General features: G+C 44.3%; 1 protein-coding gene across 1 annotated transcript in view; it reads right to left on the reverse strand.

Annotated features, from left to right (window-relative positions):
• Window positions 1-2,375: 2,375 nt before the first annotated feature.
• LOC120027722 (traf2 and NCK-interacting protein kinase-like) overlaps window positions 2,376-13,697 on the reverse strand; it is a 58,406-nt gene continuing 47,084 nt past the window's right edge. The window contains exons 31-32 of the mRNA XM_038972712.1: window positions 5,745-5,884; window positions 2,376-5,619 (exon numbers count right to left, since the gene is read on the reverse strand). Coding sequence (XP_038828640.1) covers window positions 5,536-5,619; window positions 5,745-5,884 — 224 coding nt within the window. The 3' untranslated portion in view covers window positions 2,376-5,535. The remainder of the gene's footprint in view (window positions 5,620-5,744; window positions 5,885-13,697) is intronic.

Consider the following 13,697-nt stretch of genomic DNA (forward strand, 5'->3'; position numbering starts at 1 on the left):
CGGTGAGCATCACAAAAACACTAGTCAACGCAATGTAAAAAATGTGGGGTCAAAATTGTACTTATGGTCATGCAACCACAAAGCTATTCCACTAAACAGTTTCACTAGTCTGGTTAAAGATAGTTGACATCAGTTCCCGTACTCATGCCCATTATAACCAACATCATGTGGTGGGTGACAACGTGGGAATAATGGACGTCCCAGCACACGTGGACCTCAGTCAAATTTAACAGGCGACTGCTAAACCGATTTCACAAATCAGCCCAAAAGACTGGATCAGGGCCCGACCTGGTCATGTTAACGATCATCCCCACGCCCTGTCCACGTGTCCCAGTTTGGCCTGCGCCTTTGCTCGAGAGGCAGAACGGGAGTTTGCCTCACGTCACGATGAACCTGCCGCATTAAAGTGCCCCGGTAAATAACGGAGGCCTGGCCCGGGACGCTCGTAGCCGAGCGGACAACATTTATTACCATTGTTGGCTAGACAACTTCCTCTGCGCTAACGTCAGATTGCTAATGTTATTCACACAAGCACCAGTGATACCGTTCAGCCAACTTCACAAGTTCGGCTAGGTTAGGAAAAAGAGGCTAACAATAAGCTAGTTAGCTACTGGCCCGGCCTACACGCTGTGTATGTATTGTAACTAGCTTTGAGAATTAACATTGGGAGAGAAAAAAAAAACACTGCCGACGGATTATAAGAGACAACGTTAACCACCATACCAAATAGTATTGATTAACAAGAGACTCATTGGATTATAAATAGATGCGATAATGTATTAGCCAGCTAACCAGATGCCTACTTTAGATTGAAAGACGCGATAGTTAGCTAGCGTTACTAGTATGACGACAATTCCATGCCATTAGCGAGAGGTTAATTGTTGAAACGTTCGGGGTAATTTTAAGTCATCACAACCTCCCAGGTTTGTATTACGAACACATTGCATTACCTAGCCAATTAGCTAATGTTAACTAGCGTTGGAATTGGCAACCTCATCACAATACTTTGTCTAAACAAAAGAATGTTAATTCAGAAGTGATAACCATTTTTTTTTTTAAAATAAGTTAGCTTCTTTGTTCAATCGTCTGATGTCAATGTAACGTACATTACAACATTGTTAGTTTTCCAAGTGCAGTTATCAACATTCGGCTAGTTTAGCAGGCTAGGCTAGCAAGACATGACTAGCAACTTCCAACAAGCGCGCAGAAGGCCTCATGCCTCTTTTTCCATTAGATCGGTGGATTCAGAAATATGGGACCCACACCCTATCGCCGAATGCACCTACACTCGTGAAGCAAACTTAAATTTGACCTTTGCTTTCCACTACCAAAACCTAAAAGGAATCTGTCCAGTCAAAAATAAACTGACATAAAACTACTAAAAGTTGTCAATTTTCTCCCGTGAACAGACGCACGCTGCATGCACCACTTACCTTCCAAGAAAAAGAAGAATAGGACTGCGCAAGCGCGACCAATTTAACTGCGGCATACGTAGACAGAGGAACATTTATATGGTTTCCGTTAAAGCGGTAGTCCAAAGATTTTCTTCTGTGTTCTCCCAACATACCCCTACAATAAAATATACTGCTATGGTCCTAATGTAGTGTTCAGCCAATACTGCAACATATTTGGTTCAGTAGTGTGGGGTTAATGACAATAAAACAGCAAAGTACCTACTAACTAGGATGATAACTGTTTCCTGAAGACGTTCTTGAGTGGCCTAGTTACAGTTTTGACTTAAATAGGCTTGAACATCTATGGCAAGACTTGAGAATGGCTATCAAGCAATGTTCAACAACTAACTTGACAGAGCTTGAATAATTTTTTTAAGAATATTGTGAAAATATTGTACAATCCAGGTGTGCAAAGCTCTTAGAAACCTACCCAGAAAGGCACAGCTGTAATCACTGCCAAAGGGGATTCTAACATGCATTGACTCAGAGGGTTGAATACTTATCAAATCAAGATATATATTTTTTATTAAATATATATATTTTATACAAATGTTCAAATTTTTCATCCACTTTGACATTAGAGTATTTTGTGTAGATCATTGACAGAAAATGACAATTACATCCATTTTAATACAACATTTGGAAAAAGTAAAGGGGAATACTTTGTGAAGGCACTGCATGACACTAGATGAAAGGGAATATAGGCTCCAGGGCTGGAGTTAATTCCATTTCAATTCCAGTCAATTCAGAAAGTGAACCAAACTCCAATTTAAAAAAATTAAATACTAATTGAAAAGCAATGAAGAGAATTGGAATTTTAGAGTACTTTCTGAATTGACCACAGCCCTGGTAGGCTCATAATAACTAAATCATTTTATGATAAGAGAGAGAGGAGTACAGACAAGATATTTCACACATTGCTCATGTTTAACTTATTTTATTTAAGAAAAAACAGCACATTTTTAATGCATGTTGTCATTTGGAAACATGAGGTGTGTGAATAGGTTACATGGAAAATTCATAAACAAAATGCTTCCAGTCACATTAATTAATCACCATCAATAATCACATGTATCCATGCTCATCACCCATACATCCTACCTTCCTCTGCACCTCTGTGTCTGTCATGGTGACACAGAGAAGTAACAGCAGAAGACTAAAGAAGTCAGTAGCTAGTGCTCTTTATTGCTAAACACTAAGGAAGCTAGGATCCAGTGTACAGATACCATCCCAACATTGTTCCCTTATAATCAATGTTTAATCCAATTCTACTCACTTATATTTAAAACATACATATTTGTGATGTGCCAAAGTTGGAGGCCCAAAGTCTAAAGAAGCTGTAAGTAGGCCTACTGCAGTCTGCCCTGCTTCTCTCTCCCCACACCTCCACATGCAGACAGACAGAAAAGAACGCTAGAGAAGTGCTCTCAGACCAGTGGGCCGGTCCTGATCGGTACGAAGAACAGCCTCCTCTGATATGCTACTGCTTGAGTACTGGCACCTCTTACAGAATATTGGCTCTAAAATATGGACCCATGTACTATAGTCTCTTGTGACAGCCTTCACAGCTGAGATTTGGTTCTGGGTGTCGAGATTACCTGTACTGTAGAATTTAAATAAGTACTGGTACCTATTTCATTCCACTTCAAGCACTTTGTCACAAAAACACAGATCATGGAGGTGAAGCACCTTGGGTAGTTTACCATACACAGCCGACCACACAGCTAATCCCATGGAGCCAAAGACAGAGCCCTCTATGACTCCAGATCTACGTACAGCAGTATTGACATTGGTTCTAATTCAAGAAAAGAACATGAAAATCACAACTGAGATTAGCTCTCAAACAAGGAAATCATATGGACGCTCAGCAGAGCAGGACATCATCCCAATATTTAGTATGTCACACAGGTGCTTGTTTCTTTGTGTGTGTGTGTGTGTTATGGAGCTGAACATGGGGGACAAAGGGGCAGGGGGAAACCATGTGGCCAACAGTGTGAGATAGGGCTGCCGTGTACTTTACATGTCAGACACAGACATCCAGACACAGAGTGAGAAGTAAAGCAGCGGAGGACGTCTATGTAATCATAATCATGTCTCTGTACAAGGACAGTTACGCTTCAACAACACATAGTTGACTGGAGTACCAGTCTGGGGGGCGGGTTATTGATTCCAGTGATTCAGAAGAGGTGAAAACACACACACACACACACACACACACACACACACACACACACACACACACACACACACCTAACAGTGGCAGTTTAATTCTGTACTGTTAGCAGGGAAGACAAGTCACACATGCACGCGCACACTTTCATTCTTGCACACGTTCAAAGTCTGATACAACAACAAAAACACGATAAAAACATATTGTAGAAACCATTTTCTCTACTCTGTAGAAAGCCTTATATTATGAACATGATGGTGGTCTATCTCTAAATGATCCGTTAGATATCATAATCAAATGCTTTATCATATTTACCCTATGGTTTCTTGGAAACAACCCCATTTTCCTCTAACTTATACCCCTGCAGTGTTCAAAGATCTGACAGGACTAGATAGGAGAAAGCAAGATGGCTGCCGACCCAGGTTCAAACACCAGTCGGTCACACTTATATTTAACCAGTCATTTCAGATCTATGATGACTGAAGAGGTATGGGATTAGTGGATGGAGTAGGCTCATTTCTATTACCCTTTATTACATATAACCCACATCAGTAGTCTATCATCATTGGTTCAGTAAACACAGACACCCTCCTCAACTTTCTACTACCTTTGCAGGTAGTGTCAGACACAGTATCCTAGAAGACTAAATGTGATTAAACTTAACGGTTGAGATTCATAATGTGGTCATTCCACCTGGCCATCTAAAGCTATTTCGAGTACATTTACACCCCCACCCCCAGTTTAAGGTATTAACTGACTATAACATGGTGGGTCTCATTTTGGAAAGTTAAATCTTTCCAACCACGCATTTGTCCAGTCAGACCACACCTGTGTATTGCCTTAGTTTAGAAGTCAAAAGTGATGACGACAAGTGGAATATGTGTCACTATGCAAATGTTGAGGAGCAGGTCAACTAATGGAAGGGGGGAAGAGATGAGAGAAGAGGTGGTGTAGGAGGAAGCCTGACAATTAACCAACCCAAACGTCTGTCTCTCCATCACTTCTCCCTCTCTCGCAGTCTTTAACATGAAGAAGCATGTCACATTTTTTTAATGAAATTTCTACAGGAGGAAGATGAACTAAACAAACTCAGACTGCTCTCATCATTCTCTCTTTCTATCTCCTCCTTTTCTCTGTCCTCCGTTGTTCCGTCTCAGTGTAAGAGTGTCTGATAGGGAAGCAGCTCCGTTTCAGATCATAGAATGTGAATTTACAGATGTGAAACACAGAATATAAATATGGCAAATAGATTGAATGTAAAATAGAAGAGGGGAGCACAGAGAAAGAGGGGAGCGCAGGTGAACTAGAACAAGAATGGCAAGAGTATATATATATTTTCTGTGACCACTGGTTTCAATATTTTTATTTTTTCAAGTAATCCTGCAGTCAAGAATCTACACTCAGCCGCACCGCGTATATACGCACACACAGGTCAGGGGTCATGACAACACCCTCAGTCACTGACCCCTGACCCCATGAGGGAGACTACACCAGCACCTCTTGTCATCACCTCCCAAAAACAAAACACTGAGGCTACATCCAAAACGGCACGCTATTCCCTACTCTGGCCAAAAGTATTGCACTGTATAGGGAATATGGGCCATCTTGGACGGTGCCTGAGAGAAACTAAACGCACCACAGAGAGAGAGTGTTGGCTGAGCGTAATCTGGAGAGTTGTTGGAGAGCTCCTCTCTAGTTCCTCTGGTGGAGGGAGGTTAGTACTGCAGACGTCTGGCTGGCTGGCGATGAGAGTTGGATGGAAGACGGTTTTTCTTTTCCTCCCGTCTCCACTGAGCCGCAGCCGCTCTGTGTTCACTCATCTGTCTCAGTTCTCTCTTTTCATCCCTCCATCCTGTCCTCTGGTTAGGCATGTACAGTATGGAGGGAGGATGTAAGGAAGGGTTGCCAGGGTTACCAGTTCATCATAGAGCTCCGGTTCAGGGTCATGAAGAAGACTTGGCTGCTGCCGCCGGAACGCACAGAGGCGAAAAACACCTGCACACAGCACAAAGCATCATGGGAAGTGAGGAGAGTAAGCATGTGTGTTGGCTTATAAATTTAGGCTTTGCAGCATGTGTGTGTGCTTGTATACATGTACATGTGTTCGTGCTAACACACACCTTGTCGTTCCTCTCCGACAGGAACTTCAGTCGCTGAGCTCGCTTGTGCATGAAAACTCCGTCGAGGTGTCCCGTCTCCACGGAGCGGATCTCAATGGCCTTCTCTCCCCAGCCCATGATCTGGTTGGAGTGGATGTAGGCTGGGGGATGGACAGGGACACACAGACAGGGGATTGGACAGGAGAGCACTCACTCAAACCAGTCACAGATCACACCCCTAGGCCATGCCTCCGGGAGGAAATCATTGCAGCAGTTTCTGTATCTGATTCTGAACGATGGATAAAAATCAAACACCTGAGCTGTCCACCCCGAGGGGGGATGGGGAGGACAGTTTCATACAGACCCAGGGATAACACTAATAAGAGAGATGCCCAGATTTATGGGGGCATAGTCAAAGTCAACCGTAGAGCGCTACTGGGAGAGAAGGCCATCTGAGGGTCTATTGTGATGACTATGGTATTGTGGTTTGACGTGGACGGTAACCCTGCCCTGGGTTTACCCCTGGGTGGTTGTACTGTAGCAGAGATTCTGCAGGTGACTGATGACTATGCTGTGAGAATGGTTACAGTAGTAGCAGCATGATGATGATTGGGTGATTTTACCTCCCAGTTCTGTCATCCAGCTCCTTTGTGCTCAGGGAGTGAGCTGGCCAACGGACTGGAGTGTTAGTGTGTGGGTGTGTGTGCCAGTCCGTGTGTAAATGTGTGTGTGTGTGTACTGGTTTGTATTGGGTGGCTTGGGGCTGTATGTGTTTATATAGTGTGTGTGTTGGGGCCGGGGTGGAGATGCCTTTAATAGAACGAGACAAACTCAGGGGTAAAAGCTCCTAGGACTGAGTGCAGTCTCAAAATACAACAACACAAACACAGTGTTTCAGACAAAGACAGAACGAGCCAAATGAAAACAGAACTAGTCAACCAGACAGACATGATAAACTGAGGCTTGGTATTAAGAGTGGAGAGAGAGAAGAGAAGCAGAGCTGATCTAAAGGGATCAGAGGGATCTATCAATACCCATTCTAGATCTAGTGGGATTAAAGCAATAAGATCCTTATTACTGACCCTGAGCTTTGTTAATTAGTTAAAGATGTGATGGGCGTCGTTAATAGACCTGGGTCAAATACTTTCAAATACTTGGTGAGCTTGACTTAGCTTGGACCTTACGCCGTTGGAGCTAGTCCATGGCACAGAGGAAATTTAATCAAGCGCAACTCATGTACTTGAAAGTATTTGACGTATGTACACTGAGCGTACAAAACATTAAAGACACCTTCCTAATATTGAGTTGCACCCCCCACCCCCACAGAACAGCCTCAATTCGTCGGAATGGACTCTACAAGGTGTCAAAAGCGTTCCACATGGATGCTGAACCATGTTGACTCCAATGCTTCCCACAGTTCTTTCAAGTTGGCTGGATTTCCTATGGGTGGTGGACCATTCTTGATACACATGGGAAACTGTTGAGCGTGAAAAACTCAGCAGCGTTGCAGTTATTGACACAAACCGGTGCGCCTGGCACCTACTACCATAGGTACTTAAATATTTTGCCTTGCCCATTCACCCTCTGAATGACACACATACACAAACGTCTCAAGGCAAAAAATATATATAATAATTCTTTACCCTGTCTCATTGCCTTCATCTACACTGATTGAAGTGGATTTAACAAGAGACATCAGTAAGGGATCATAGCTTTCACCTGGATCACCTGGTCAGTCTGTCATGGAAAGAGCAGGTGTTCCTAATGTTTTGTACACTCAGTAAATAAAGACAATGTATTTGACATGCGTACATGAAAACAAACAGAAAGTGTCTCCATCCTAAAGAGAGGCAGGTAGACGTATCCTAGACCCAGAAAGACAGATAGTTAGATCCTAGACCTGGATAGACAGGTAGATACAGTTGAAGTCGGAAGTTTACATACACCTTAGCCAAATACATTTAAACTCAGTTTTCACAATTCCTGACATTTAATCAGAGTAACAATTCCCTGTCTTAGGTCAGTTAGGATCACCACTTTATTTTAAGAATATGAAATGTCAGAATAATAGTCAAGATAATTATTTATTTCAGCTTTTATTTCTTTCATCACATTCCCATTGGGTCAGAAGTTTACATACACTCAATTAGTATTTGGTAGCATTGCCTTTAAATTGTTTAACTTGGGTCAAATGTTTCAGGTAGCCTTCCACAAGCTTCCCACAATAAGTTGGGTGAATTTTGGCCCATTCCTCCTGACAGAGCTGGTGTAACTGAGTCAGGTTTGTCGGCCTCCTTGCTCGCACACGCTTTTTCAGTTCTGCCCACAAATTTTCTATGGGATTGAGGTCAGGGTTTTGTGATGGCCACTCCAATACTTTGACTTTGTTATCCTTAAGCCATTTTGCCACAACTTTGGAAGTATGCTTGGGGTCATTGTCCATTTGGAAGACCCATTTGCGACCAAGCTTTAACTTCCTGACTGATGTCTTGAGATATTGCTTCAATATATCCACATAATTTTCCTCCTCATGATGTCATCTATTTTGTGAAGTGCACCAGTCCCTCCTGCAGCAAAGCACCCCCACAACATGATGCTGCCACCCCCGTGCTTCACGGTTGGGATGGTGTTCTTCGGCTTGCAAGCTTCCCCCTTTTTCCTCCAAACATAACAATGGTCATTATGGCCAAACAGTTCTATTTTTGTTTCATCAGACAAGAGGACATTTCTCCAAAAAGTACAATCTTTGTCCCCATGTGCAGTTGCAAACCGGTAGTCTGGCTTTCTTATGGCGGTTGTGGAACAGTGGCTTCTTCCTTGCTGAGCGGCCTTTCAGGTTATGTCGATATAGGATTAATTTTACTGTGGCTATAGATACTTTTGTACCCGTTTCCTCCAGCATCCTCACAAGGTTCTTTGCTGCTGTTCTGGGATTGATTTGCACTTTTCGCACCAAAGTACGTTCATCTATAGGAGACAGAACGCGTCTCATTCCTGAGCAGTATGACGGCTACGTGGTCCCATGATGTTTATAATTGAATACTATTGTTTGTACAGATGAACATGGTACCTTCAGAAATTTGGAAATTGCTCCCACAGATGAACCAGACTTGTGGAGGTCTACAATTGTTTTCTGTGGTCTTGGCTGATTTCTTTTGATTTTCCCATGATGTCAAGCAAAGAGGCACTGAGTTTGAAGGTAGGCCTTGAAATACATCCACAGGTACACCTCCAATTGACTCATATGATGTCAATTAGCCTATCAGAAGCTTCTAAAGCCATGACATAATTTTCTGGAATTTTCCAAGCTGTTTAAAGGCACAGTCAACTTAGTGTATGTAAACTTCTGACCCACTGGAATTGTGATACAGTGAATTATAAGTGAAATAATCTGTCTGTAAACAATTGTTGTAAAAATTACTTGTGTCATGCACAAAGTAGATGTCCTAACCAACTTGCCAAAACTATAGTTTGTTTACAAGAAATTTGTGGACTGGTTGAAAAATTTGTTTTAATGACTCCAACTTAAGTGTATGTAAACTTCCGACTTCAACTGTAGATCCTAGACCTGGAGAGACAGACAGATCCTAGACCTGGAGAGACCTGGGTAGACAGACAGATCCTAGACCTGGGTAGACAGGTAGACAGATCCTAGACCTGGAGAGACAGGTAGACAGATCCTAGACCCGGAGAGACAGGTAGACAGATCATAGACCCGGAGAGACAGGTAGACATATCCTAGACCCAGAGAGGCAGGTAGATAGATTCATGTACAGGTAGATATCCATTAGATTTCAGTCTCATCTGGTTGTCAATCAAACGACACAAAAATAACATGAATAACATAAAGTAGCAGACAAACAGACACACTAACATTCCTCCCTGTGCTGAGGGGGGGGGGGGGGGGGGGCAGTACTCTAGGGGTAAGGAGTGTGAGAAGTCCAGGTCGAGGGGCATCACTTGTAGGAGCATGCAGAGTGTCTGTAACTGTCGATCTATGGGTTGCAAGTGTGTGTGTTATTATATTGCATTTGGAAGGGGAATGCTACATGTAAAACTACTATGAGGTATTTGGTGGGGGTTGGAGTGCAGGGGTTGGAGTGCAGGGGTTAGAGTGCAGGGGTTAGAGTGCAGGGGTTGGAGAGCAGGGGTTGGAGAGCAGGGGTTGGAGAGCAGGGGTTGGAGAGCAGGGGTTGGAGTGCAGGGGTTGGAGAGCAGGGGTTGGAGTGCAGGGGTTGGAGTGCAGGGGTTGGAGAGCAGGGGTTGGAGAGCAGGGGTTGGAGAGCAGGGGTTGGAGAGCAGGGGTTGGAGAGCAGGGGTTGGAGTGCAGGGGTTGGAGAGCAGGGGTTGGAGAGCAGGGGTTGGAGAGCAGGGGTTGGAGAGCAGGGGTTGGAGAGCAGGGGTTGGTGTGCAGGTCCGGCGTTATGGGCGGGCCTTAGGGGGCCTGGCCCACCCTACCGCATCTCCTTGCCCGTCCAAATAAAATTGTGAAATTATTAATATTTCAATGAGACGCGCACCGACAGAAAGACATGAATCCAGTTAAAGCATCCGAGCGAGTGAAACAGCACCCCTCTGTCTCAGTATGTGTAGACCATGTATCTGATGCTGTCTGGACAGTGAAACAGCGCCCCTCTGTCTCAGTATGTGTAGACCATGTATCTGATGCTGTCTGGACAGTGAAAGAGCGCCCCTCTGTCTCAGTATGTGTAGACCATGTATCTGATGCTGTCTGGACAGTGAAAGAGCGCCCCTCTGTCTCAGTATGTGTAGACCATGTATCTGATGCTGTCTGGACAGTGAAACAGCGCCCCTCTGTCTCAGTATGTGTAGACCATGTATCTGATGCTGTCTGGACCAAAAGAGTATGGCATGTCATAATATTTCTGTTCAGACAGCATCAGATACCTGGGCTACATATATTGGGGCACTGTTTTGCTCGTTAAGATGCTTTCTCCAGTGATATAGTTTCAGCAGAGAGGAAGAGGCGATGCGAGAGGGTTTACTCTCACCAAAATCTGTCCAGAATAAGCACAATACGTTTCTATGGGCATAATATGCAGCCTTAAGCTTGTCGCCTTCCTTTGCACCTTAAGGACAAATACTCCCATTGTTAGGGCGAAGACATGAGCACCTCATCATTGTATACAGATCTCTGGTTTCAGCCTCTTGCAAATTGGGTAGGAACATTGGCAGGTGCACAAGTGCACTGTTAGGATGCTGGATTCCCCTAAAGTCAATTGATGTTTCGCTAAAATTATAGGCTATAATTATTCCAGTCTAAATAAAATCATTCAAAATACTTCACCAGAGAGCATGACTTAGCCACAGAGGATCATTAGTTTCTTTAAAAAAAACAACTAGCTGTGGATTGTTTCAAATCACGTGTGTGTTGACCTAGGCCTATTTGGGAAGCCCGCAATTTGGCTATTGCCTCTGGCAATAGGTCTAGCTGATTGAGTTGCGGCTGTCAGTGAAAAGCATCTAGATTCTAGAAGATAATGTGTCTTTAGTATAATAATTAAATGTTGCAACAAGAAGGGGAGGGGTGTGGCAACAATATGGCGCATCTCTCTCCAGAATGCATGCACTCAGCTCTCCAGAAAGCGCTCAGCTGTCTCTCACCAATTTTTGTGGATTCATAGTTTTATTGTATGAATTGTTTGCCCTTTGCTAATTAATTTTTTATATATTTTTTACTTTTTACCCCTCAGTGTGCATTCGCCCAGCCTGCTACAGGAGCGCGACAGGAGAAGGACATCCCGGCCGGCCAAACCCTCCCCTAAACCGGACGACGCTGGGCCAATTGTGCATCACCTCATGGGTCTCCCGGTGAAAGCCGGCTGCGACACAGCCCGGCATCAAACCTGGATATGTACTGACGCCTCAAGCACTGCAGTGCCTTAGACCGCTGTGCCACTCGGAGTGCTCCATGTGAGCAATGAGCATGTGTCTGGTTTCCATTTCCTGATAAAGTTGAGGGAGCGCACGCACCTGAGCACACACAGAAATAGGCCTACCTGGCCTGCTGCGTGCAAAAGTAGTTAAGTACCCATTTGGCAATGTCTGATTTTTGATTGTTATAGCTCACCACATCCACCACTAATAAACTGAGCTTCTCAGTCATTTTTTCATCACCTCACACAGTAAGTCAACAAAGTCTGTTTTTGTGAATGACAGTTCCTCAGTATTTGAAAAATCTTTCCAACACTCCTGGCCTTGATAATCACGCATCGGTGTAAAAGAACAGAATATCTTGATCTGATTATTCCATATTGTCCATGGGATCCCGAGTGGCCCAGCGGTCTGAGGCACTGCAACTCAGTGCAAGAGGCGTCACTACAGTCCTTGGTTCGATTCCAGGCTTTATCACATCCGGCCGTGATTGGGAGTCCCATAGGGCGGCACACAATTGGCCCAGCGTCGTCCGGGTTTGGCCGGTGTAGGCCGTCAATGTAAAAAACAATTTGTCCTTAACTGACTTGCCTAGTTAAATAATAAATACAAAAATATAATAATATATCCAGTGGAAATGTCATAAAAAAAAACAGCTGTCTGTCCCGAGCTCAATGGCACAGGAAACTCTGAAGACCTGGAATAGGCTAGTTGATACAATGTTGCACGTTCCCCAGAGACAGCTTGGGGCTGGATCCAGTTGATGATTTGATACAATGTTGCACGTTCCCCAGAGACAGCTTGGGGCTGGATCCAGTTGATGATTTGATATAATGTTGCACGTTCCCCAGAGACAGCTTGGGGCTGGATCCAGTTGATGATTTGATATAATGTTGCACGTTCCCCAGAGACAGCTTGGGGCTGGATCCAGTTGATGATTTGATACAATGTTGCACGTTCCCCAGAGACAGCTTGGGGCTGGATCCAGTTGATGATTTGATATAATGTTGCACGTTCCCCAGAGACAGCTTGGGGCTGGATCCAGTTGATGATGTGATATAATGTTGCACGTTCCCCAGAGACAGCTTGGGGCTGGATCCAGTTGATGATTTGATACAATGTTGCACGTTCCCCAGAGACAGCTTGGGGCTGGATCCAGTTGATGATTTGATACAATGTTGCACGTTCCCTAGAGACAGCTTGGGGCTGGATCCAGTTGATGATTTGATATAATGTTGCACGTTCCCCAGAGACAGCTTGGGGCTGGATCCAGTTGATGATGTGATATAATGTTGCACGTTCCCCAGACACAGCTTGGGGCTGGATCCAGTTGATGATTTGATATAATGTTGCACGTTCCCTAGAGACAGCTTGGGGCTGGATCCAGTTGATGATTTGATATAATGTTGCACGTTCCCTTGAGACAGCTTGGGGCTGGATCCAGTTGATGATTTGATATAATGTTGCACGTTCCCCAGAGACAGCTTGGGGCTGGATCCAGTTGATGATTTGATATAATGTTGCACGTTCCCCAGAGACAGCTTGGGGCTGGATCCAGTTGAGACAGCTTGGGGCTGGATCCAGTTGATGATTTAATATAATGTTGCACGTTCCCCAGAGACAGCTTGGGGCTGGATCCAGTTGATGATTTGATATAATGTTGCACGTTCCCCAGAGACAGCTTGGGGCTGGATCCAGTTGATGATTTGATATAATGTTGCACGTTCCCTAGAGACAGCTTGGGGCTGGATCCAGTTGATGATTTGATATAATGTTGCACGTTCCCTAGAGACAGCTTGGGGCTGGATCCAGTTGATGATTTGATATAATGTTGCACGTTCCCTAGAGACAGCTTGGGGCTGGATCCAGTTGATGATTTGATATAATGTTGCACGTTCCCTAGAGACAGCTTGGGGCTGGATCCAGTTGATGATTTGATATAATGTTGCTCGTTCCCCAGAGACAGCTTGGGGCTGGATCCAGTTGATGATTTGATACAATGTTGCACGTTCCCTAGAGACAGCTTGGGGCTGGATCCAGTTGATGATTTGATACAATGTTGCACGTTCCCTAGAGACA

This window comes from Salvelinus namaycush, chromosome 33 (genome assembly GCF_016432855.1).
Source record: "Salvelinus namaycush isolate Seneca chromosome 33, SaNama_1.0, whole genome shotgun sequence".
Classification (NCBI taxonomy): domain Eukaryota; kingdom Metazoa; phylum Chordata; class Actinopteri; order Salmoniformes; family Salmonidae; genus Salvelinus; species Salvelinus namaycush.